The following is a 21831-nucleotide window of genomic DNA, read 5'->3' as shown; positions in this document are numbered from 1 at the left end:
CCCTCTATGTTCACTCCACCAGAACACCATCACCGCCGACAACCCCGCTTCCCCACCATCCACACCTGCTTGAGGCATCTCAATTGGCACAGTATGCTCTTGGCGATCATTGGAATTACATCTACCAGCTATTGACGACTCCTCAGGTCCAGTGATGCCTCCGCAATCCGCTCTCTAATTTTTACACTCACACACATAAAATGCCTCCGCACCTCCACCCGCGGTCGCGCATGACGACTTCGCTCTTTGGAACGACCCTCATGGTTTCATTCCTCGTCGTCGCCGCTCCACATCTGATACCCTGCCCAGTCGACCCTCGAACGCTCGCCGATTCCCCAGACCCCACAGGAGAGAACAGGCGGAGAAGGAGACGGAGAATATCAGAAGACGAGAGCTGTAATGAAGGCATGAGTTTGGAGCGGAGGAGGCAGCGCCTATTGGAAGAGAAGTTGGCTGCCAAGAGGGAGTGCCCAGTGCCGAAGCCTGGTGGTCTGATCGGGCAGGTACTGGGTGTGCAAGACGAGGAGAGCAAGGAGGAGCAACAATTGTCGATCGTACAAAGGGTCGAGAGGGTCGTCTGCAGACCGTGGGGAAAGAACGACAATCAATAACAGGAGACGTGCGGAACAATTCAACGAAATAGACATGCCGCTGCTGGACATATTCACAGACATGGGGTACAAAACTCACGCCAGTGCGACCACTGCATCTAAGGATCTGCACATATATAGTGGCACTAGAAAGAGAACCGCGATAGACTGTATATAAGAAAGGACCAAGTCCTGATCGAACATCTCAACACCGCTTCTATCCGTGTACAGATCAGTCGCAGCGACTTTTCAGACCCCATGAGAACATACACTAGTTTACGCCAATTCTTCTGGAGGGTATGGCGCTATACTACGCGCCTCGACCCTGAAGCCCAGCACTGTTCGGAGATTTGCCTAGTACGTAACAAAAGAACGTGACCGCGTGTCGCGTAGCGTGAACGCACTACGTCATGAACCTCACCAGCCACCGCGTTTTGTCGTCAACACTTCCGGACTCTGAACTCGACACCCGCTTAGTAGATGTCATTCCATGATTAAGTGCGTGATCAAAATGCCCTCTGAGCCCCTCACAAAATCTCAGCGGATGGCCTACCGCATCGGACGCGGCGAAACCGGTGTCCTGACATTCGAGCCCTACAAGTCCGAGATCCTTCCTTTATGGCGTTTCAAAACACCTGCTATCGCTCGCAAGTCTTCTTCCGACATCTACAGCAAATTTCTAGAATATGACAAGAACGACGACTTCATTGGCATGGACATGTCTCGCAAATTCTTGCAGATGGGCATGACTAGGGCAAAGAGATATGCAAACCATGCCGGGGGAAGAAAGTATGATAAAAAGACTGGGGAGCTATTGGAGAAGAGCAAGGGTCATGAGGGGCAGGAGGAGAAATTGGAGGCCAGTGGTATCTTCAGAGAGGTTTGGGAGAAGGCTAAGCTGCATAATGGGTATGTGGAGAAGAAGGAGAGGTTCATGAAGGAGCAGAAAGAGTGGGACAAGGAGAAAAAGAAGGAAGCGAAGACGGAAGCCAAGGTGGAGATCAAGACAGAGGTCAAGGAGGAGGCCGAGGAGGAGTGAGACTTACTAGGACAGTTGAGACCTATAAAGTCTTCTACGCATCTGACCCGCCGAGGGAGGGAAAGGGAGTTCGAACATTTTAAGCTTCGGACTTGGGTCCCTCGCCTCTTTCCACATCTGCTGCAGGCTTGCACCAATTGTGAATAGAGAGGGCTGGTACGAAGCTGTGTCGCGTTTAACGCACGGTTGAGCGCTTGCTCCCAACACGATCTAAGGATGAAGCACAAGCGTCGTATCACTGGACCAAACGCTCTCCAGTATCCTGTTGGATGGAGCAACAAGCATCCGAATACAGATGAAAGAGAGAACAAAAGACCATGTAAGCGATGTTACAAAAAGCTCGATACTGGTCAAACTAGACAATGCTCGATATCCACAAAAGAAAGAGACGATGACGAGATCGACAGGATACAATGCGGGTAACTTTATGCATGGTAGATCGTAGTAGCTCTAAGACGAGAATGAAATCATCAAGAGACGTCATATGACTACATACCTGCATGTTGAGGAGTACTTTTTCTATAACATCAACAGGGATAGCAATGTAGCTGCCGGTCTGCTGGGAGGCAAATCGCTTCATCGTCTTTGTTCGCTCTTCCTTGCGCTCTTTCCTCAGTCGGCTTTCCTACGTTTCACCTGTGGGATTTCAAAGTTCGGATTCGCGCTCATCTCTCCCTCCTCTTTCGCGTAAGTCTTCTCCACGTCCCACTTGATCAGTCCGCCCTTCTCGGACAACTTGATCGCCTGTCCCCTGTCTTCCATACTCATCGTGCAGACATCTTTATGCACAGCCCAGTCCCCTTTCTGGCAGACATCCGAGCAATAAGTCGACGTACCGCACCTTCCACATCTCTGTAGCGAAACACCTGTCTTCTTGCAAGCCGTACAGCTCGAGAGGTCAAGAGACGAATAAAGCCAATGCGGGCTCATCGGTATTCCGTCACCCCAAACATCCATGGGCGCATACTCGACAAAGAACCTATGTTTCATCTTCTTCCCCGTCTCCCATCTCTTTTCCCTTATTATCTTTTCCGCGAACTCACAGCCTAGCTTCTCAATCTCGTCAGGATCCGTAACGTCTTTTTCACCTAGCATGCTCTCTTTGGGATTTGGTATCCACTTCCCTCTGTTTTCGCCCTCTAAAACAATGTTGTAGGTAAGCATTAATGTCCAGTTATCGCCGCTGCTATCCAGACTGCCGAAAGTGATTTGGTTGCCTATGCGACCAATTTCAATTTTTGAGCCGTCTGGCGTACCTTCTGCAATGCTCAGCGTCCATGTTAGGGAAAACCAGGCATCCAGATCTAAGAAAGCTGCCAAAGCGTTTGGGTGCCATCTGTAGAGAACTGTCGCTAGACCGATTGCTGGAGTTATGATTTCGGAAGCTTCTGGTGTGAGAGGGGAAGGGTCGATAACACTGAGAAGGGACCCATTGAGGCGTAGTGCGGCATCGGGGTAGTCGGGTAGCCTGAAATCGGATAGCGAAGTGATTTGAGAATCCATGGTTTGGGATGTGTGATGTGCTGCACCGAGCGAGCGAATTGGAAAGTGCAAAGGGTATGTAAGTGGGGCTACTGCTTAGATTCTCATTGGTCGGACTAGCATATCAAGAGCAGGCTTCGGTCAAATATAAGTTGTGTCAGAAAGACACAGTATAGAGAAACGGGGTGAAGATAAAATTTTGATATTCTATTGATATGAGTTTTGAGATTTTACTTTTATTCGTTCATGTAGCTTTGCACTCGGCTATACATGTTTGATTTGAACATTCCATGCTCTTAGTTGCCTCCATGTCCTTGTAGCGAATGCGGCTTAGGCCCTTGCTGTACTGGTACGCTGTCCATGGGTCCAGCATACCTCAGGAGGCCAACGTCTGAGCTAGTCATGGTGTTCTTGTACTTCTGGCCGCCGCCAAACTCGAACAAGAAGCTCATGGGGAAGCCAACATCGAAGGGAACAGCAGAGTCGATATCATCAATCTCCTCCTCACTTAGCTCGATTTCAAGCGCCTCGATATTGCCCTTGAGATGATCGATCTTGCGGCCGCCAACAATCGGGTACACGAAGGGGTACTTGTGTCGTACGTATGCCAGCGCAATGCTAGTGATCTGGGTCTTCTTCTGGTTGGCAACACCCTCTAGCTTCTTAGAGATTGCGACATGCTTCTCAGATGGGGGACCAAAGTTGCGGCCTTGCTCGTTGTTCTTGCGCTTCTCTTCGGATGTAAAGTTACCACCACCAAGAGCACCCCATGGGCAGAGCGCCATGCCTTCTTCGCGTGCCATTGGAATGATCTCGCGTTCGAAATCACGTTCAGCTGCGGACCAACGTCCTTGGTAGACGCTGAAGCCGCGCAGGCCGTGGTTACGGGCGTCTAGTACCGTCAGTTCAGACCCTGTATACTTTCACGAGGTGGCACTTACATTCGTTCGCCTTGCTGACGACCCAAGCAGGTGTGTCACTGATTCCAAGGTATAGAACCTTTCCGGAGTTGACGACGGCGTTGAGGGATTGCATCAATTCTGGGATAGACGTTGTAAAGTCCCACCAGTGCACGTACAGCAGGTCGATGTAATCAGTCTGAAGCTTCTTGAGGGATGCCTCGAGCGAAACGCGGAGGGACTTTGTGCTGTTACCAGCATAGTTGATACGTTGGCGAGGAGAGTTGTTTGGATCGGGGAAGCAAGTGGTGAACTTGGTGGCTACGACCATCTCGTGTCGTACGCCTCGCTCCTTCATCCACTCACCGATCCACGTCTCGGACTCCTCGTTCTGGTAGTTGTTTGCGCTGTTTTAGTGTCAGCTTCAGTAGTGGAGCGTTGTTGTTTTCATGTGAAACACTGCAGTAGCATTGGCGCGGGGAAAGTACAAGGACTTACGTGTCGATGAAGTTACCACCTTGTTGGTGGAAGAAATCTAGGATCTCGAACACGGTCTTCTTGTCACACTTGCCCATCATCTCTTCCCACGCATCACCAAAGTTCATGGCTCCCAAGCAAAGAGGAGAAACGCGAACTCCGGCAGTAGGCGACATGACGCGGTGGAAGTCCAGGAGGGACGCCGCCTTGGGCGCATCACCGAATGGAGAAGGCATATTGAATCTGGGTTCTGTAGAATTCTGGAAGAAGATGTAAAATTGAGAGGCTAGATGTTAAAGTGCTCTTTGTGAGGCGATTAGTGTAGGACGGAACCTCTTCTTATATCAATGGAGCTCTACATGGGCATGACGTATTAGGCTAGAGTACCTCAGGGTCCATGGTCGCTGGTCGCTTCCTACCTCTATTACGTCCAGGTTGGAAACTTCCGAAGGTTTTCGGGGCCGATCGCTGTCGGATGGCGTTAAGCGGAGGGGTAACATCTTGCACGTTTGATGTGGAGAGCTTTGATCATGGTAGATGTTATCTCCGCTAAGCTCCGAGTATGTGTCGTCGAACTTGCTGTGTCGGACGAGTGCAAATTGTGCAATTTTGGTCATGTCTAGAAGTTCCGGAAAGCACCCGATAGGTGGAGTGAGCTTCGGCTGGACGTGACGATGATTGGTAGCGGACAAATATCTGGGGAGTTGATACCTAGGTGGTGTTGGCAGGTCAGCCATGTGCATGACGCCCCACCTTGCGATACCTCAAGTTGATGCTGTATCGTCAGAATCACATTTAGCTTCGTACTAATCTATGGCTTGGGTGGTCATTACTTCAGAAATGGACGGAAGACTCCACGTCAGAAAAAGGCCTCTGTTCAATACAGGTGGTGGAAATATCTGATCCATTCCCGGCTAAAGACAACCTTGGCCAGAGCTTGTAGAAGCTACTGCTACCAACAATACAGAATCCAACAGTAATGATGTACACGTGGACTTTTCAGGGTATCCGTACCATGCAAGACTCCATGCAAATGCAGCAAAATCAGAAACAACAACAACAATGGCGAGACTACATCTCCCTGCCCTTTAGTTCCTCTTCTTTTTCTTCTTCCTGTTCCGGCTCTTCTTTTTGGTATCTTCACTACCACCGACGTCGACTTCTGGTCCAATTGCGTCGAGGCGGATATTGCCATACTTCTGCCGTACCTCAAGCTCGAAGCTGTCCTTCTCCAACCTGAAGAGCGCCATAGTAGCGCGGGCGTCTTCGACTGAGCTATGCGCGCCGACTTGAATCTCCACGCCCAACAGCTTCTCTGCCAATAGCTTCAAACCTGGTGTGCGCCCTGGTATGGTGGCCAATTCTCTGAACTTTGAGAACTTGGATGTATCGCGAATGAAGCGCTTGTCATGCTTCAAGATGAGCACGTCGAGGTCATTCTTCACCGCGTGACCAACGAGTATGCGCCCGGTGAGAAGGATCTTAAGGTCGTTTCGTACTTCGTCGAAGGGTCGCGCGACGTCCTTGCGAAGATGCCTGGGCTCGATACCAGAGACATGTGTTCGATAGTCGGTGATTTCGATCTGTCGTGGTACCTGGACGTAGGAATCGTAGACCTGGTGACCGTGAAAGTTGACCAGAGACACTCTCGCTAGCGCAGAGTCGCGGTTGGGCTCTGGTCCTACTCCCACCATCTCGCAATCCAATGCGACGTATTTGCCGGGTAGCGCTACTTCTGACACGCCCTCATTCTCTACATCGGGGAAGTCGGGATGTGGTTCGAGGATTGACACTGCAGCTGCAGCGTCTCGCGGGTCGCTCAGAAGAGGCGTCTTCTTGAGAGAGGGCATCGAGACGCTCTTAGAGAGGGATTTGGTATCATGCTGCTTGACTGAAGCGCCCACAGACGTAGGCTCTTCCATCTTCTGTCGCTTTCTCGAGGGCAGGGGTTTGCGCGGTGTGTTCTTCTGTGAGCCGTTTACAGACTTTGCTGGTTCATCTCCGTGCTTCCCATTGGCGTGCTGTGGTCGCTTGCGCTTGAGTGAAGACGGCTTCTCTTCTTCCAACTTCTTGTTCTTCAGAGGTGTTGCCGGCGTTGAGGGCTTCAGGCGCTGCTGCAGTATCTTCCAGTTGCTGGACAGAGTGCCGAGATCGATTGGAGCCATTTTGTCGTTACCTGCGCGGCATAGCGGTGTGAGGGTCGTCCTGTCAGTGGTTGTCGAGAATGTTGGCCGTTTGACTTTCTCCGCTCAGTCCCCGCGAGCAAAAGTTCAAACGCGCGCTAGCACATTCCAGATGTCGGCTCGACGCGACGCAAAGGCCCGATCGGCAGGCGGCAACGTCGCGACACAGGACAGCACCCCCAACATCATCGCGACATCAAACTTCACAACGTGACCCAAAAACTGCAGTAGTCGAGGAACACGCAGCGCATCACCATGGCGCCTCGAGAGAACTCGCATGAGCCCTCCGGCACGCCGGCGCCGGTAGAAACTGGCTTTGCCACTCTTGCACAGCTGAGGTGAGTGCGACACTATGCGCAAAATCTGAACACGTATGCTGATGTATTGCGTGCAGAACCGGTGTGAAGGCATGGGTTGAGAAGGTACGTGAATGGCGTGATGCGCGACGCGAGCCCCAGCAGCATCCATCATCGGGATGGAAACACCAAGTCTTCTAAAACTCCAACTAACACCCCACAGGACGGCGAGAAGCGCAAAGCTGAAATACTGTCCATCCAAACACGGCAGGGCAGGCCCAAGTTTTATGTTCATTATGAGGAATTCAACAAACGTTTGGATGAATGGATCGAAGCCGAAAGGATAGATCTTTCGAGAGAAGTGGAGTGGCCTGCGCCTGAAAAAGCCGACAAGAAGAAGGGCACTACCGTCAAGACTGACAAAGCACCTTCAAAGTCTGATCAGAAGAATCTCAAGCGATCACGCAGCAAACTTGACCGCGAGATCTCTGGCACCCCAGAGTCGACGTCTAGCAACTTGCCAGGCAAAGCATCAAGACCATCTAAAGCAAGTGGAAAAGAAAATCAAGAGTTGATAGTGACAAGCGAAGTTACCGATGGCACGCCAAAACCCGAGGACGAGGAGATGGACCTCGTCGACGTGCAGGATGCCGCTGCAGCAGCAAAGGCTATGCCACCCCAGGACTACTCGAGAGAAGACGAAATCGAAAAGCTTCGTACATCAGGATCCATGACGCAGAACCAGACCGAAATCTCACGAGTGCGTAACTTGGAGAAGATTCAGATGGGCAAGTTCGAGGTCGAGCCTTGGTACTTCTCACCCTACCCAGTTGACTTTGTGGATTCAGATGTAGTCTACATCTGCGAGTTCTGTCTCTCTTACTACGGCGAAGTTACGCAGTTCGAGCGCCACCGCTCAAAGTGCCACCTCCTTCACCCCCCTGGCAACGAAATATACCGAGATGACTACGTATCCTTCTTCGAGATCGACGGGAGGCGGCAGCGAACATGGTGTCGCAATCTTTGTCTGCTTTCAAAACTCTTCTTAGATCACAAGACGCTCTATTACGATGTTGACCCTTTCTTGTTCTACTGCATGTGCACCCGCGACGAACACGGCTGCCATTTCGTAGGCTACTTCTCCAAAGAAAAGGAATCCGCAGAGGGCTACAACGTAGCCTGTATCCTTACGCTCCCTCAATACCAACGGAAAGGTTTCGGTAAACTGCTCATCGACTTTTCTTACCTCCTTTCCAAGCGTGAAAACAAGCTCGGGTCTCCAGAAAAGCCTTTGTCTGATTTGGGTCTTTTGGGATATCGTGCCTACTGGCAGGAGATTCTTGTCGACATACTCATGGAGCCTGGCCGTACAGAAGCAAATATCGAAGATCTGGGTGCTGCGACCGCAATGACCACGAATGATGTTCTACACACCCTGCAGAATCTGAACATGCTGCGATATAGCAAGAATCAGCATGTCGTCGTCCTTACAGATGCAGTTATTGCGCAGCGGGAGAGACAAAAGGCAAAGGAAAAGCTGAAAGGCAAGAGGAGCATCGATCCTGATCGCCTGATCTGGAAGCCACCCGTGTTCTCTGCAGCGAGTCGGACATGGAATTGGTAAAACTTTTGATCCTTTCACTTCTTTTGATCTCGTAATCATTGGTTTGGCGCGTGGCGTTGATAGTTTACTGCTTCATAGTATACCCAGACTCCTATTGACATTACCTTAGAGCGTCCAGCGCTTTCTCACGGCATTTCGTTCTCCCCTAGTAGTACGGCCCTTATCCCGTGCTGTCCAACCACTCAAAACACATCATTCTTATTGCTGCATCATCGAATCTCCATTCCAGCAGCACCTCTTTTTGCACATCCCCCCCAAACTCCGTCACCGCCTCATTAGGTTTCAACATGCCCCTCAACTCATCGACCACATCTCCTAATCGAATCCCGTTTCTTCGTTCGATCTTTACACAGCGCTGCTGCCATTCTCTCCTTGCTCCTCTTTGTAGTACATTGACGTACTCTTGATCCCACGCCGCCCCTTCCACACAATAAACCTCTACACTCCGCGTTACAGGCTTTGACAGGTACGCATCTATCACACTTCTCTCCCTGCTCACTTCCCTTTCACCCTCCCTAAACCACTCATCCAACTCTTCCGCACCTAACTTCGTCCTGACACAAATTCCCATGTCTCCCCTCGCTATCTCTTCCAAACCACCAACAAACTCGCACACATGCTTTCCCAGCCAAGGATGCAAGTATTGGCTCAGTGCAGAGAGAAGGTTACTGTAAGCACCTTCGTGCCAGAAGTAGTAGTCGTCTGAGATATCTAAAACGACCCCTGCATTCTGCCACAGCGTTGTTCGATGGACGATATCTTGGGCGAGAGATGAGATGGATTGAGGTAACTTCTTGAGTATGTGTGGTCTTGGAGTACTGGGATCATTACACACAGTGTCTGGTAGAGGAAAGTTGCGAGGATGGAGGTTGAGCCGGAGTGTTTCTTTCCAGTGTCTCGAGACTGAGGCGCAGGTACGAAGGTCTGTGGGTGGCAGGAAGGAGATGATTTCCATGAGCAATTCTGGGAGTAGAAAGATGCGATGCATATTGTGGTACCAGTGGTATCAATGGACTTGATCAGGGTATGACTTGGGCACGGAGTGAGGTTATATATGACTACTGGATTAGAAGATGGGCCGGAAGCAAGCTGAAACTCCTACTCCGCTACACAATCACCCTGGCTGCTTCGACTTCCCTACAGAAGTGGCAGTAGGCTATCTCACGTCAGCTGTACAATTGATGTCGTGATTAGAAGAGACATGTAACGTGATTCGTGGGATAAGGCGCAGGGCGGACACTTTCGGCATGTCGAAGTGCTTGGCGTGATTACTGATTACTCCCAATTTAAGAACAGACGACCAAGCTTTTGTAGTAGTCCTACGCCAACGCAGCCATCAACCCCGCAATACCACCCAACCCAATAGCCAGCGCCCGGAGCATGTTTAGCTTACCAAACTTGTCCAACAGCTCGCTCACTTCTTTATCTTCCGCTTCGCTACTGTTCTTCTCGGTCTTCTCTTGTGGTACGCTCAAGTCTTTCCATTGACTCACGTCATCCTTGCTATCGACAGATTCATCAGCGCTTCGCCCCTTCAATCCAGCTTTCTCTCGATACTCAGCAGATGCTGCACTTCGGCTCCCGCCCAGTTCCTCATTCTTCCTGATAAGGGCAAAGTTGGTTGGTATCATAAAACTGGTGATTGGTGCGATGCTGAAGGAAAGTACTGCGGCTACAAGGTAGAGTCCTGTCTTTCCCTTCACAGCATGCTGGAGCAATGACGATGTGGAGTTGAGGGATGAGGTGGGGAGGGCGCTGTAAGCGAGATAGACGAAGCCGGAGGCTGAAGTAATTGCCGCGGTTGGGAAGGTGTGAGAGCCCCGTGAGAAAAGCCAGCGTACCATGGGAAGAGAGCGAGATGCCGGTTGTGATTGTATCATGGGTATGTCGAAAAGGGACAATGCTGCGATGCCACCCGACGCCAGCAGCGCTGTGGATATGCTTATGATTTGTACGGTTTGTGTTGCTGACATGTTGTTGGGCTAGTGTGAAATTGGGAAATTGTTTTGGGGATATGGCAACAAACACCAAAAGAGATAAGAAGAATTCAAGAAAAGTAAAACTGTCTTCATATATACTAGAAGCGCTGATGTGGTCGTTTTGTTGGTGCACAAGCAACGCGTTCCGTGGACCCCGTAAGGAACGCGGTTATCGAGATGATGTCATGGCGTTTCTCGTATCAGACGAACATTTCGGTTGCGGCGTCCACTGACCCCGACATTGTCGCAAGATCGGTAACTCTACTCAGTTCGCTTGCGCACCTTGGGCAATGCGAACCAGCAAACCATCATGACGGCATACATACCAATTGCAACAGGGTGAAGCACCCAAGTACCTACGGGATTAGTTAGTCGATATTTGCGTCTCGGATAGTGGCAACTTACCAGAGGCTTGTGCGAGGACACCAGTTGTGAATGGAGCGACTGCACCGCCTGAACTTCCTGCACCGCCTATGAAGCCGATTGCAGTTGTTTGAACATGACGAGGCATGAGACGAGAAAAGATGGTCTGCGCACAAGGGTAGACAGGGCCCAACAACAAACCCAGCAAGCATACAGCGACCGCATTTCCAATCAAGTTCGGCGTCAACCATGCCAGAAGCTGAAGGCCTACTGTTCCAATTGTGAGAATGACGACGAATTTCTTCTCTCCTATTTTGGGTGCAGCATGAGTGAGTACAAAACGGCCAAGAGTGATTCCAGCCTATTGAAGAATTAGCATGTCTATTGCAGCATAAAGACGTTCTACATACCCAGAAGCCTGCTGTGACGTATCCAACCTTCGCAGGGTCCCCATTACGGTAGTTGATGAGGTACGAGATGAACCAGCCTGAGATGCTCACTTCGGCTCCTTGGTATGCGAAAATGAACAGTGCCCCGAATATGGTCACCTTGTTCTTCAAGGCGAGCTTTAAGTTCTTCAGCTTTGACGCGGCATTCTCTGCGGAAGTTTGCCTGCTGGTCGTGGCTTCCAAGAGGGTCTCCTCAGAGTCTTCCCTGTATGACCAGAAGGACCATGCGGCGAAGGCGATGCAGCAAAGTCGCAGCCCGACGCATATGAAGTAGAAGCGTGACCACAGGATTCCTTGCGAAACAATCGCTGTCCCGATGATAGGTGCTATTATTCCTCCGACGCCATAACTACCATGCGCCAGGCCAAGAATGACACTGGGTGGATGCGTATTCGCGCAGTACACGTTGTTGAGTGCTAGGTTGATAGCGGCACCAAATCCTAATAAGAAAAAGCTAGTGATGTTAGCAGTGCGTTGTTGACATCTTGGACCGCAGACTTACGATACGATGACGAGAGGATAAGGAGGCGTGCACACAAGGATAATATATGCAGATAGTTGTATCAACTCTGCGAATATCAACGTCTTTGCTCTTCCGAACTTTCCCAAAATTGAATTGGTGAAAAAGGCAGCAGAGATAAAACCGATGGCATTGCCGACAAAGACCAGAGACATGATCGAGTATGAGATGTGGTAGTACGACTCCATGTATGGGATCAAAGCGCCAACAACTGGTCAACAGTCAGTGTTTGTCCGCATTTGGTACCATGAAAATGGTGTGTAAGTTCAGATTCGCAATCCTCCATACCTGAATCGTTTATTCCGTTTGAGAAATAGATCATGCAGCAGCACAAGATCCTCCATTTGGTCATGGGCTCAGCGTTCCACATCCTCTCCCTGCCAACCGCATCTTCTCGAGTCGGTGTAGCCGGGCGACTCATCTCAAGCTCATTGGGAGTCTTGGGGGTTTGCGCACCCTTTGGCATATCAAATTCCGAGACTGAAGCCTGGCGACCATTGTCTGTATTGCGAGAAGCAAAGTCCGTGAGTTCAACTTCCGGCAATACACCTACATCACCAAGTGTTTGAGGTGCTTTGCTTTTGCTCTTTTGATATGTTGGTTCCGGGTTGGTAATGTTCGACACGGGTTGTATATCGAAGAACTTATGGAATGCAGACATGTTGTCGATACCCTCAATCTGCGGGGAGAGGATATCGGGCTGTGCGACTTGAAAACAATTGCTTTTCAATTGTAGAGTTCAGGCTGTAAAGAGTGTTGAAGATTTTCAAAAAGGTAGAGTCATAAATGAGAAGGTCTACCGAGCACTGATTGTATGAAAACTTTGTGCCCTTAAGCGGTAGTCCACGAAGTGCTCAACGAAAGCGACTAGCCAAATCAAAGGGCTGAGGGCGCAATCGCTGATAAATTGTAAAGCGCATAATTACCATATCACACCTGATAAAGAACCACCGGCTCCGACTTGGAGCCTATCACAGGCGACGGAGTACTTATCGTGTGGTCGCGCTGCAGCAGTGTGGAGATCGTGAACGGTCACCGAGTCGATCACGAAGCTCGTGAAACGTTGTGCAGCGAAACAGACGCGTCTACGACTGCAACCAGCTGTTCCAAGATGGTAACGGATCCGACAGTTGGAGAAGGACTGAGTCTAGAATTGAGGATGGAAAGCCGCTTTGCCTAGTCGGTCGCCAAAGTGCGAACTTTTGGAGGTCGGAGCGGTGAAAACTTCCCCGCGAGCGCGGCGAACCTTTCCTACTTGGAAATTTCCCAAGCACCCCTCCACTGCTGCACCACCACCATCGCAATCAGCAACCACCCCTCACCCTGCTTATCCAAGCTCTACTCCAACATGGCCCGTCCAAAGCGCAATGTGCTCGCCACCATAGACAGCACCATCACACCGCCTGACGCGCTGTCGCCAAACCACGTCATCGCGCGCATTACCAAAGCTGAGGGGAAGAACATTTATGCCGCCGAGCTACCAGATGGCAAGCCCGTACTTGCAGAGCTGGAAGCGAGGTTCAGATCGACAGTATGGATCAAGAGGGGTAGCTATGTGGTTGTAGACACTTCTGCGCTGGCAGATCGGGAGAACAAACTGGATGGAGAAATTGTCAATGTGGTTCGCGACGAGAAGGCCTGGAGGAAGATGGCGTACTGGTATGTTGCAACCGGGTATCATGTGATATGTGTACAGAGCGCTAATAACATAATATACAGGCCCAAGGAGTTCGTAAAGAAGTCCACCTATGTCGAGGATAGCGATGAAGAAGAATCAACCGTCGGAAAGATGCCGCCCACCGACTCAGACGAAGACTGAGCCTGCGATTGCACTCACTCAGCGTGCTCATGATCCTCCTCGATTATACCCTTCGTCACGCCTTCGTACTCTTTCCTCGTTCCCCACCATACGCCTGCGACCGTAATCGCCAGAACGCCCACAACCGTCGCCGAACTAGCCGGTGTACTTGGGTACACATTCCACGCCCACTCTTGCGCGCCCCATAATGCATATACCACGGCCGGATTGAAACCTGCTTTCCACAGCAGGAAGGGCGTGCTCCATGCAATGTAAGAGTAGAACTGGTAGTGCAGACTCCTCGCGCAGAGCAATCCAATCGTCATCGCGGTCAGCATTGTCGTCATGATGAAGTCGGGCGTAATCTTGCTAGACATGGTATCTTGGTCGCGTGGCTCAATGGCTGGAATACAAAGTTTGAGGAACTCGCGGACATTGCGCTTCGAAGGCTTGATCCAGCGGGTTCGCGCATACCAGACAAGGAGGCCAACATGGAGAGCGAGTAGGCCGATGGCGAAAGGCCGGGAGAGGAACGTTGATTCTGGGACGAAGCGCCAGTTCACGGTCCACTTGTAGAGGAAGGCACGGCTGAGTTCGAAAGCGCGAGCAAAGTAACTGGGTGCGCGCTTTCTGAAGGGATACCCAAACAGGACCTACAAACTGATCAATACCAATTGAGAAGTGATAGATATGGAAATGTGAAGATATACGTACCGAAATTTGCCCAATGATCATAGCCTGCGTTAATGCTTCTCTTCCGCCCAATTTCATCACCATCAAGATGCCCATCGCCGGCAATGGCAACAACAAGCTCATCTTGACATTCAGGCCCGTGCTATACAGCGCGCTTCCCAGATGCCATTGGTTGCGTTGGTAACAGTAGACAGCCAACCAAAAGAATAGTACAGCGAAACAATCGTTGAAGCATCGCAGCATGAAAATGCTATGCATACGCTTTGATAGAATCAGCAGCGGGAAGACGTAAGGTGGGACCTATCAAGACATTAGCATCAACCACAACACCTACAGCTCCCACCCAGCCTTGGCAAGCAATAGTTAGAACAGAAAAGTACTCACCCTAGCCTTCCTGTAACATTGGAAAACCACACCAAGCGTAAGCAGATACACTCCTGCGAAAATGTACTGCGCAAGGCCTATATCCCGCCCTTCATCCGTCCACTTGTACAGATGCTTGTAGATCCATACGTGCGCACCAGGGTACACAAGCGGACCTGTTGAGCCCGAAATGTTCTTGTAATCGCGCTCGCCTTTCAAATAGATAGATATCTGCTGCATATACGTCGTCCAGTCTATCTCTGTATCTGGAAAAATATCCTCGTTAGGACACGTGGTGGTTTATAAGTAAGACAGGAGAGCACGAACATGGTATCTTCTCGATTATCACGCCTGAAAGCGCCGCGTCTGCAATGAGCAAGAGAGGTGTCATCCATCTTGTGTGATCCGGATTGTAGGTTAGGTCTTTCGCGCGGGCGAGTAGTGACATGGCGGGCTGTTGTTGTACGCGGTTTTGAGGATGGCAAGTTCGCGGGTTGACGATGGTGTTATAGTTCGCGTCGCGTGTCACGTGGGAAGGAGGTTTGAAGTTTCAAGGATGATGGTTTCGCGCGACGTGTGTTTCAGGCATCGATTTCCTCTTGCGAGGCGTATGTAAATAGTGGTTTGATATGAGGTGGATGTGTTATTTTGGGGTCAGACGGCGATGCGCATGCATCTGTTTTATGCTTATAAGGGTAAGCGCGAGATTTTGGCTGTCAAGGATTTCTCCGTTCTTGTTACGATGATCTTTTTATGTTTAAAGTCCAACTCAAAATCTGTTTGCTTACTTTAGCATGTAATGATGTGATTGTTGTGTGTGGTTCATTCATTCTACTCGTGGTCGATAAGCCGCACATCACCGCTTTAGTACCTTCAACACTGACCGAACACTTTGAATGATCAGATAAATGGTTAAATTAAGTCTAGAATAAGGAATGTCTATCTTCAATGCGCTAATAAAAAATTTACAGTAAGAGAAGTTGATGCTTCTTATATGCTCGACCAACTATCGCTTAAGAGCTCTTGGGGAGAGTGACGAGGGTGATGTAGGCGTCGGCAACACCCTGGCAGACAAAGTCCTTAGGGCCGTTACCGCCAGCGCGGCAGTAGTTGGGAAGAGTGGCGGTAGCGACATAGGTGATGCTGGGAATATGTTAGTATATCTGAATCTGCGAAGTAATCGAAGGTACAAGGGTAACTTACTCGTCGCTAACCTTCTGCTTCAGGAGCAGACCGCTGCGGTCGCTGTCGAAAGAGAAGTCCATGAAGCTGTTCTCGCCACAGGAGTACCACTTGTGGTCCTCAAGCTTATCGGCCTGAGCAGAGCAGGTGAAGTCGAGGGTTCCTCCGTTGGTGGCCTTGATGTTGAAGCCGAGGCTGTTGTAGTAGGTTCCTTCCGGCTTGCGTCCGTAGAATTCGGAGATCTTCCAGACGTAGTCACCCTCAGTGGTGACAGGGCAGGATGCGGTGTCCTGGCGAGACTCGAGAGGAGCAGCAGCGGCAAGGCCAGCGGCGGCGAAGAGAGAGGCGATGGTGGTGAACTGCATTTTGATGAAGTTGATTTGAGGTTTGAGGTTGAAGAATAGAGTTTTGGTAGTTGAGTAGTTGTTGTTGGATGTGAAAGCTGTTGTTGGATGATGAGTTTAAGACAGGACACTTGCCTGGCATTATATATCATCGCATCTCGTATCTGGGGTATGCTACTGCTACCACGATCATCATGCCCGTCCTCTTCCAAGGTTCAATACGAGGCGATTGACATCAAGCGTCCCCCTTGGCCATGCCCACAAGAACACACCAGAGGGGTACACCATGAAAACCTTTCTGGAAACACGAGCATCGGCCCATGCCGACAGCGCCGGAAAGACACTACTGCCCCATTTTTGGAGCCTCAGAACCCTTGTTAACGGTGTCATGAGCCATTAGCGGCATCCGGGGTGACCGGATGAGGCGATAACACGTCCTATCCAGACAGCTGGTAAACCTAACGGCGCTAGAACAGTGCCAAATATACGAGATGTGACGTTTAGTAGGATGAATAGGGTCTGCGCAGTAGCATCGTGCGCTGGCCGATCGGCCGCACAAGAACTCGCTTCAGGACGCTAGCGACATGATGTCCTGGGCTACAGGTATCCTAGTTGCTGTTACGATGGATACGATGGTGAGAGGCGACTGCATTTTTTAGATTCGTATTGTTGCGGTACAGACTCCGATGCTGGGATAAGAACAACTGTAGCTTATCGGCACACTCGGAACGCGGCAAAGAGGTTATCCGTGCTGAGATGTAGAGTCTGAGTGCTGTGGATTCTAGGAAATATGGCAATGTCAATCATGACTTCAATTTCCTAGAGTTCCTGTCGGTCCGTTCATGAACTTCGAGCGGCCTCATCGCCCGCCGTCTGGGTGGCCCGAGTGCGATCAGTAATCTGGTTCTTTTCATGGAGCCTGAATAATTAGCATGAAGATCTTTCTTGGACGAAGGATCAAAATACGACTTCGCTTGGAAATGAACCGAGATGATGGAACTTTGAGCCGTGAGTGCATTGCATCATAGACGGTTGTGACGGGTGTGGCTGCCGATCACCTGAAGGCTCGTGTTCAAGGGTCCACGCTCAGAGAGCGGAGACTGCCATCGACACCATCACCACTAATGCCCGATCGGAGTTGTTCCGGCGGTACGCTATTTTTGCTATTTCTGGACCCGCGATCGAAGGCTTAGCCTTGAACGAGAACGAATACCATGCGTCCTACGCTACGAAGAGGCCCATCTAGCCTGGGGAAATACATGAGTGGCAACAGACGCTCCATGGTTGTGCCTACCGTGCACGAAGAAGTTCCAGATACACGCAGTGGTGATCTGAGGCCGAGCACAAACATTGTACGGTCACTTTCGGTCATTCACGAAGATCTTGTTATTGTATTTGCGGATTGACGGCACCCGCCATTTCCTCGGAACCTGACTGAATGGTTTGCTAATTTAATCGGAGCCTGACGGATCGATGTCTCTGCACTGGTATCTAATTAGCAATGACATTGGACGTGACATCGTATTGTCGACGCTGGCAACATTTGAGTGGAGCCATCGGAATGGTCGTCCATGACCTATCAGCGGTGGGGGTCTCGACTTCGACACTGCGGATTGGTCTTCGAATCTTCAGGAACAGCCGGAAGTATGGGGTGACAAGATGTGGGGATTCGTCGTAGGATATCTCGGCTCTGCCTAACTTGAACTACCCCAAGACGGCTGGGAGTGCAAAAGTTGCTAGACGCATACGGAGGTGTTGATGAGATAACGGCAGTCCACATATTGGTCATAGCGAGAGGCAAGAGCAGGAGCTAACAGGAAAGGGTCAGAGGATTGGATTTTCTGTGACAGACGAGAAACTTTCATGCGCTGTTCGTGTGAAAAGGATGTGCACTAATCACAATCTGAGACATGAGATCTAGTTGCCAGCATGCAAGCTACAGCCAGGTGCAAGTGGGTTTGCAGAGTTACCTACGTCTACAGCAAGAATAGAGCCACCAACGAGATCGCAGTGTAGTGGATGCGGAAAACGTTACGAAGACAGGAAACGTACAACAACCGGTACCCATCCTGGTACGATGCCTTACCGGTCGGACCAAAACGCTCAAACGCTCATTCAAGCATCCCAATGGCAACATGTCTACCCTGCAGCGATGAGAGTGACATTGACTACAGCTATAGCGAGAACGATATCGATATGAAGACGCAATCTTCAAAGACGAACGAAGTGACGAGAACCCCGATAATACTTCAATTAGTAATTCAGAAAGCGACTCTGGTGAAATCGTGGCTACGATACCGATGCATTGTGCAATTGTTTATTTCTTAAGAGTGCATCAGCAAGAAGAACTACAGCCGTCCTGTTGAACAGCACAGTCAATCATGCGTGTACATTTGAGTTATTCTATATCTTACTTTCTTTAAAGCCCAGCAGTAGAAGCCACGCACAGGCATTAATGGTATGATAACGATATCGATGCATGATGCGAATGTGTACCTCCCTAGCAGCACGGCTTCACCGAGTGCCCACCTCTTTCTCTAATAGCTAAGTGAAGCAACGCTACAAACAATCATATACAACGCGAGCGTAAGGAAAAAGATACCCAAACGCCAAGATGCGGACCTACCACAGCCGCTTCATAAGAAGCCGACTGGTGGTCTCAGGCATCAAACTCCGAAAGCAGGAGATGAAGAGATGTTCAAATCTCTCCATCTCATTCTACTTCAAAACAAAATACAAGCCGTTCCAACATAGGAGACTCATCCTTCAGATGCTAGTATGACTTTGCCAAAATTCCTACGATACGAATCCACCATTCCATGTGTTCAGCCTAGGCGTCTTACGGCGAGACTAATCAACCTTACGGAAGAGACGTTTTGCTGATGCAAGTAGGTTGCCAATAATGGCTGGTTCGATAGATGCTGGTGGAGGCTGACCCGATTCCAGATATCCGAGCTCGACTTCGCAGGGATCGCTGTCATAAGACCCATTGAAGATACTCCGAGATCTAAGCCCAGCCATATCGAAATACGGCAAACCGCCCGTCCGCCATCCCTGAGGCATGTTGTTTCCAGGTGGTATATTGGCGACTGAATCGTTGCCACGCCTCTCGTACTCGTCCAGTCGTTTCGTTATATGGATCGTCAGGTCACACAAATAGAAGCTGATTGGAATGGCTATAGAAAGTGCGAAGAATGGGTCCGTCTTGGTGCGGTCCAGCCAATAAGTTCGCGTTGGTGCGAAGGCCATAAGAACAAGCGTAGCAAGCACGCTGATAGCTGATGCAACGAAGCAGAACAGCTTCCCTCCACCGTTTCGAAGCATCACGAGCTCGCAGTAAGCGACCATAAACATGATGTATCCGAAGCCAGTCGCCATATGTACAAATGCTGCGCTGTTCGTGCCATCACCGTCTGATCGCGTGCGGATTGATTGGAGTACTGCTGCTATGCATAGCATGCCAAGGGAGGCCGATTTCTCCTTCTTGGAGTGTCGAAACCATTTAGCGATGAGGAAACATATTGCGAGTATGATAACAGGAGCGACAAGAGTGGTACACAACACTAAAATCTCTTCGAGAATACTTAGGCTTCGCTGCTTCCATGTTGGGTGAAGGTCGGCATTTGGACTCTGCGCGGCAACAATGGGACTGAGGGTTGCAGCGATCAAGACGAACCTGAAAGACCTGAACCCTCCAGACGCGGACGAAGACCTAAGCGAATCTTGTAGAGCGTGATGTAGCCAAGGGCAACTACAGACCCATCGCAGACTGGATATGATGATTGCAATAAAGCATTTCAGAGTGCGCATGCCGTATCGTTGTGGAGAGCTGAAATCGTATTGCCTGTGAGGTAGACCAAGCTTGTCAGTGGCCTCGGATTCCTTGTGTAGGATTTCGTGGCCCTGGACGCGTGTCGCGCCTGCACAAATTATATCCCCCAGCTCCAAGTGGATAACGTTGCCCACAAGTGAACCTTTGGTGGACATTGGGTGTCTCTTGCCTGACCGCAGAGCACTAGCAAGAAAGCTTTCTTCCGCTTCTTTTCTATCCGCGAATAGTTGTTGCGTTCTGTATCTTCTCAGGGTCGCTAGTCCCACGGCAACCATAATCACAGTGGATGGCAAAGCGACAACAACCCTTCCCCAGGAATATCCTTGAACCCCATACAGACTGAACTCGAGACTGAAGAGTGCTGCAGTAACGAAGAGCATGAGTACTTGATCGTTGTATGCGATCCACCCTATCTTGAGAACTTCGCTTTGCATGTGCTCCAGCTGTGTATCACAAGATACTCTGCTTTTGTGGTCAGCCACAGCATTCGATGGATTCGAGAGCGTCAGAGATGTCTCTGTATGGCTATGTGCAGATTCTTTGAGGTCTTGCTCGCCATATTTATCAAAAGGCTGTGGGATTTCGATGGCCTCCTCAATGCTCACTGTGTCATCGAGCTGGGCCTTTTCGGTACTTGGGTTAGGTTGCCTGTCTGCTCGTAGCCCTTCCTTGGTGGCCTCAAAACCGCTGAGCGCATCAAGAACACTGAGACTCTTTGATCCGTATGATTTGCCTAGTTGACCAAGGGAAGAGGCGATGTTCTCGTTTTCTCCCTTAGAGTTCGCTTCTGTGCCGGTGCCGGATTTAGGTATATCCTTTTCGTGCAGAATCCTCATCGTTAGAGACTTAGTCGCGGTCATAATCGGTCCCGCGCCCAATCTCGAATCTGAACCCATCGAGTCACTTGCGTATGGAACGCTTAGCAAAGCAGAATTGTTTCGTTTCATAGATGGTTGATCGATGCCATGCGTATGTACTGGTGACGTATCTCTTTTATCGAAAGTCAGCAACGTTCTTCTTGCATGCCATAAAGCTAGCAGCACATACCGATTACGGAGCCCACTCGCACTCATGTTGAGTGAAGCTGGTCCGATAAATCTACCTAAGAACGTGTACTTCCTGAATATGAGGGGTCTGGTAGTGAGCTTACTGGGATGTTGCTCCAAGTAACGAGAGACTTGATCGATGATTACGACAAGGCGGGTTTGCAGATTTCGAAGGGGTATAGGAGGATATACAGCAAATCTTCCTTCAAAAGAATGGGACAAGAAGAAAAGGGAAGAAGAAGGATGTGCACATGTTGCGATAGCTTCGAGGATCCCACATTCAGTGTAGCCTGGATCCGCCGACCACATACAGTATGCCACGAACGGTACTGACATGTAACAAAAGGCTAGCAAATTAAAGACAGCCCCAATTGTGATTATCAGCTGCCACCGACCATACAAGATGTGCCACGCGCTATGGCTGAGATACGGCTGAAGGCTGAGCGAGCGCCAGGCAGCCCCAAGCGAGGCTATGGGTCGCCGCTGGCCATACAGAGTATGCCACGGAAGAATGCCAAATTGCAGCTGAAGGCCGGGCAAGCAATATGAGATCGCGTGTGAGGCTGTAAGCCTCCACTGCATATGTAGAGTATGTCACCGGATAGTACTGTGTTGAGGTTCAGACAAGTCCTGTGCCTCATTCGAAAGACCGCAACAGTTGTTTGCCTCATT

The 21831-nt window shown here is 50.2% G+C and overlaps 13 protein-coding genes across 13 annotated transcripts; 4 read left to right on the top strand and 9 right to left on the bottom strand.

Annotated features, from left to right (window-relative positions):
- Nucleotides 1–52: 52 nt before the first annotated feature.
- CC77DRAFT_234542 (hypothetical protein) lies at nucleotides 53–846 on the top strand. Its single transcript, XM_018530773.1, has 2 exons — nucleotides 53–91; nucleotides 153–846. The coding sequence occupies exon 2, from the start codon at nucleotides 201–203 to the stop codon at nucleotides 609–611; it is 411 nt and encodes a 136-aa protein (XP_018383193.1). The 5' UTR covers nucleotides 53–91; nucleotides 153–200; the 3' UTR covers nucleotides 612–846.
- Nucleotides 847–1101: 255 nt separating this feature from the next.
- CC77DRAFT_941639 (hypothetical protein) lies at nucleotides 1102–1629 on the top strand (the record flags this gene model as incomplete). The annotated part of the gene is made up of 1 exon (XM_018534807.1): nucleotides 1102–1629. The coding sequence occupies one exon, from the start codon at nucleotides 1102–1104 to the stop codon at nucleotides 1627–1629; it is 528 nt and encodes a 175-aa protein (XP_018383192.1).
- A 306-nt stretch (nucleotides 1630–1935) lies between these two features.
- CC77DRAFT_234709 (hypothetical protein) lies at nucleotides 1936–3290 on the bottom strand. Its single transcript, XM_018530774.1, has one exon. It carries the CDS (start codon nucleotides 3130–3132, stop codon nucleotides 2242–2244), a length of 891 nt encoding a protein of 296 aa, XP_018383191.1. The 5' UTR covers nucleotides 3133–3290; the 3' UTR covers nucleotides 1936–2241.
- An 85-nt stretch (nucleotides 3291–3375) lies between these two features.
- CC77DRAFT_1022663 (aryl-alcohol dehydrogenase-like protein) lies at nucleotides 3376–4964 on the bottom strand. Its single transcript, XM_018525515.1, has 3 exons — nucleotides 4509–4964; nucleotides 4053–4417; nucleotides 3376–4003 (listed from the first exon to the last, which is right to left on the bottom strand). The coding sequence occupies exons 1-3, from the start codon at nucleotides 4721–4723 to the stop codon at nucleotides 3408–3410; spliced, it is 1176 nt and encodes a 391-aa protein (XP_018383190.1). The 5' UTR covers nucleotides 4724–4964; the 3' UTR covers nucleotides 3376–3407.
- A 270-nt stretch (nucleotides 4965–5234) lies between these two features.
- On the bottom strand, nucleotides 5235–6984 carry CC77DRAFT_1022661 (RNA exonuclease 4). The gene has a single exon (XM_018525514.1). The coding sequence runs from the start codon at nucleotides 6650–6652 to the stop codon at nucleotides 5576–5578; it is 1077 nt and encodes a 358-aa protein (XP_018383189.1). The 5' UTR covers nucleotides 6653–6984; the 3' UTR covers nucleotides 5235–5575.
- CC77DRAFT_1063767 (histone acetyltransferase ESA1) lies at nucleotides 6926–8590 on the top strand (the record flags this gene model as incomplete). The annotated part of the gene is made up of 3 exons (XM_018528657.1): nucleotides 6926–7008; nucleotides 7065–7092; nucleotides 7190–8590. 3 exons carry the CDS (start codon nucleotides 6926–6928, stop codon nucleotides 8588–8590), a joined length of 1512 nt encoding a protein of 503 aa, XP_018383188.1.
- An 80-nt stretch (nucleotides 8591–8670) lies between these two features.
- CC77DRAFT_234491 (hypothetical protein) lies at nucleotides 8671–9971 on the bottom strand. The gene has a single exon (XM_018530772.1). The coding sequence runs from the start codon at nucleotides 9576–9578 to the stop codon at nucleotides 8751–8753; it is 828 nt and encodes a 275-aa protein (XP_018383187.1). The 5' UTR covers nucleotides 9579–9971; the 3' UTR covers nucleotides 8671–8750.
- CC77DRAFT_1022659 (hypothetical protein) lies at nucleotides 9908–10887 on the bottom strand (the record flags this gene model as incomplete). Its single annotated transcript, XM_018525513.1, has 1 exon — nucleotides 9908–10887. The coding sequence occupies exon 1, from the start codon at nucleotides 10561–10563 to the stop codon at nucleotides 9910–9912; it is 654 nt and encodes a 217-aa protein (XP_018383186.1). The 5' UTR covers nucleotides 10564–10887.
- Nucleotides 10637–13056, bottom strand: CC77DRAFT_1022658 (MFS general substrate transporter). Its single transcript, XM_018525512.1, has 5 exons — nucleotides 12190–13056; nucleotides 11884–12112; nucleotides 11343–11835; nucleotides 10975–11293; nucleotides 10637–10925 (listed from the first exon to the last, which is right to left on the bottom strand). Exons 1-5 carry the CDS (start codon nucleotides 12560–12562, stop codon nucleotides 10831–10833), a joined length of 1509 nt encoding a protein of 502 aa, XP_018383185.1. The 5' UTR covers nucleotides 12563–13056; the 3' UTR covers nucleotides 10637–10830.
- Nucleotides 13057–13249: 193 nt separating this feature from the next.
- On the top strand, nucleotides 13250–13720 carry CC77DRAFT_941077 (nucleic acid-binding protein; the record flags this gene model as incomplete). The annotated part of the gene is made up of 2 exons (XM_018534769.1): nucleotides 13250–13560; nucleotides 13621–13720. The coding sequence occupies 2 exons, from the start codon at nucleotides 13250–13252 to the stop codon at nucleotides 13718–13720; spliced, it is 411 nt and encodes a 136-aa protein (XP_018383184.1).
- A 14-nt stretch (nucleotides 13721–13734) lies between these two features.
- Nucleotides 13735–15203, bottom strand: CC77DRAFT_941634 (Lethal(2)neighbour of Tid protein; the record flags this gene model as incomplete). Its single annotated transcript, XM_018534806.1, has 4 exons — nucleotides 13735–14352; nucleotides 14414–14692; nucleotides 14777–15021; nucleotides 15083–15203. The coding sequence occupies 4 exons, from the start codon at nucleotides 15201–15203 to the stop codon at nucleotides 13735–13737; spliced, it is 1263 nt and encodes a 420-aa protein (XP_018383183.1).
- A 565-nt stretch (nucleotides 15204–15768) lies between these two features.
- On the bottom strand, nucleotides 15769–16302 carry CC77DRAFT_941148 (major allergen Alt a 1 subunit; the record flags this gene model as incomplete). Its single annotated transcript, XM_018534774.1, has 2 exons — nucleotides 15769–15898; nucleotides 15959–16302. The coding sequence occupies 2 exons, from the start codon at nucleotides 16300–16302 to the stop codon at nucleotides 15769–15771; spliced, it is 474 nt and encodes a 157-aa protein (XP_018383182.1).
- Nucleotides 16303–19131: 2829 nt separating this feature from the next.
- On the bottom strand, nucleotides 19132–21186 carry CC77DRAFT_1063761 (hypothetical protein; the record flags this gene model as incomplete). The annotated part of the gene is made up of 2 exons (XM_018528656.1): nucleotides 19132–21103; nucleotides 21161–21186. 2 exons carry the CDS (start codon nucleotides 21184–21186, stop codon nucleotides 19132–19134), a joined length of 1998 nt encoding a protein of 665 aa, XP_018383181.1.
- Nucleotides 21187–21831: the final 645 nt, after the last annotated feature.

The sequence above is a fragment of the Alternaria alternata genome, assembly GCF_001642055.1.
Source record: "Alternaria alternata strain SRC1lrK2f unplaced genomic scaffold CC77scaffold_17, whole genome shotgun sequence".
In the NCBI taxonomy this organism is placed as follows: Eukaryota; Fungi; Ascomycota; class Dothideomycetes; order Pleosporales; family Pleosporaceae; genus Alternaria; species Alternaria alternata.
Note: the sequence above shows the minus strand (reverse complement) of the source record. Positions and strands in the feature narration are given on the sequence as shown.

Coding starts and splice junctions, on each gene's coding strand:
- CC77DRAFT_234542 (XM_018530773.1), top strand. CDS start 201: ATGCCTCCGCACCTCCACCCGCGGTCGCGCATGACGACTTCGCTCTTT.
- CC77DRAFT_234709 (XM_018530774.1), bottom strand. CDS start 3,132: ATGGATTCTCAAATCACTTCGCTATCCGATTTCAGGCTACCCGACTAC.
- CC77DRAFT_1022663 (XM_018525515.1), bottom strand. CDS start 4,723: ATGCCTTCTCCATTCGGTGATGCGCCCAAGGCGGCGTCCCTCCTGGAC. Junction 4,418..4,508: donor GGTGGTAACTTCATCGACAC/GTAAGTCCTTGT, acceptor ACACTAAAACAG/CGCAAACAACTACCAGAACG. Junction 4,004..4,052: donor CGTCAGCAAGGCGAACGAAT/GTAAGTGCCACC, acceptor TGACGGTACTAG/ACGCCCGTAACCACGGCCTG.
- CC77DRAFT_1022661 (XM_018525514.1), bottom strand. CDS start 6,652: ATGGCTCCAATCGATCTCGGCACTCTGTCCAGCAACTGGAAGATACTG.
- CC77DRAFT_234491 (XM_018530772.1), bottom strand. CDS start 9,578: ATGCATCGCATCTTTCTACTCCCAGAATTGCTCATGGAAATCATCTCC.
- CC77DRAFT_1022658 (XM_018525512.1), bottom strand. CDS start 12,562: ATGTCTGCATTCCATAAGTTCTTCGATATACAACCCGTGTCGAACATT. Junction 12,113..12,189: donor AAACGGAATAAACGATTCAG/GTATGGAGGATT, acceptor ACTGTTGACCAG/TTGTTGGCGCTTTGATCCCA. Junction 11,294..11,342: donor ACGTCACAGCAGGCTTCTGG/GTATGTAGAACG, acceptor ATTCTTCAATAG/GCTGGAATCACTCTTGGCCG.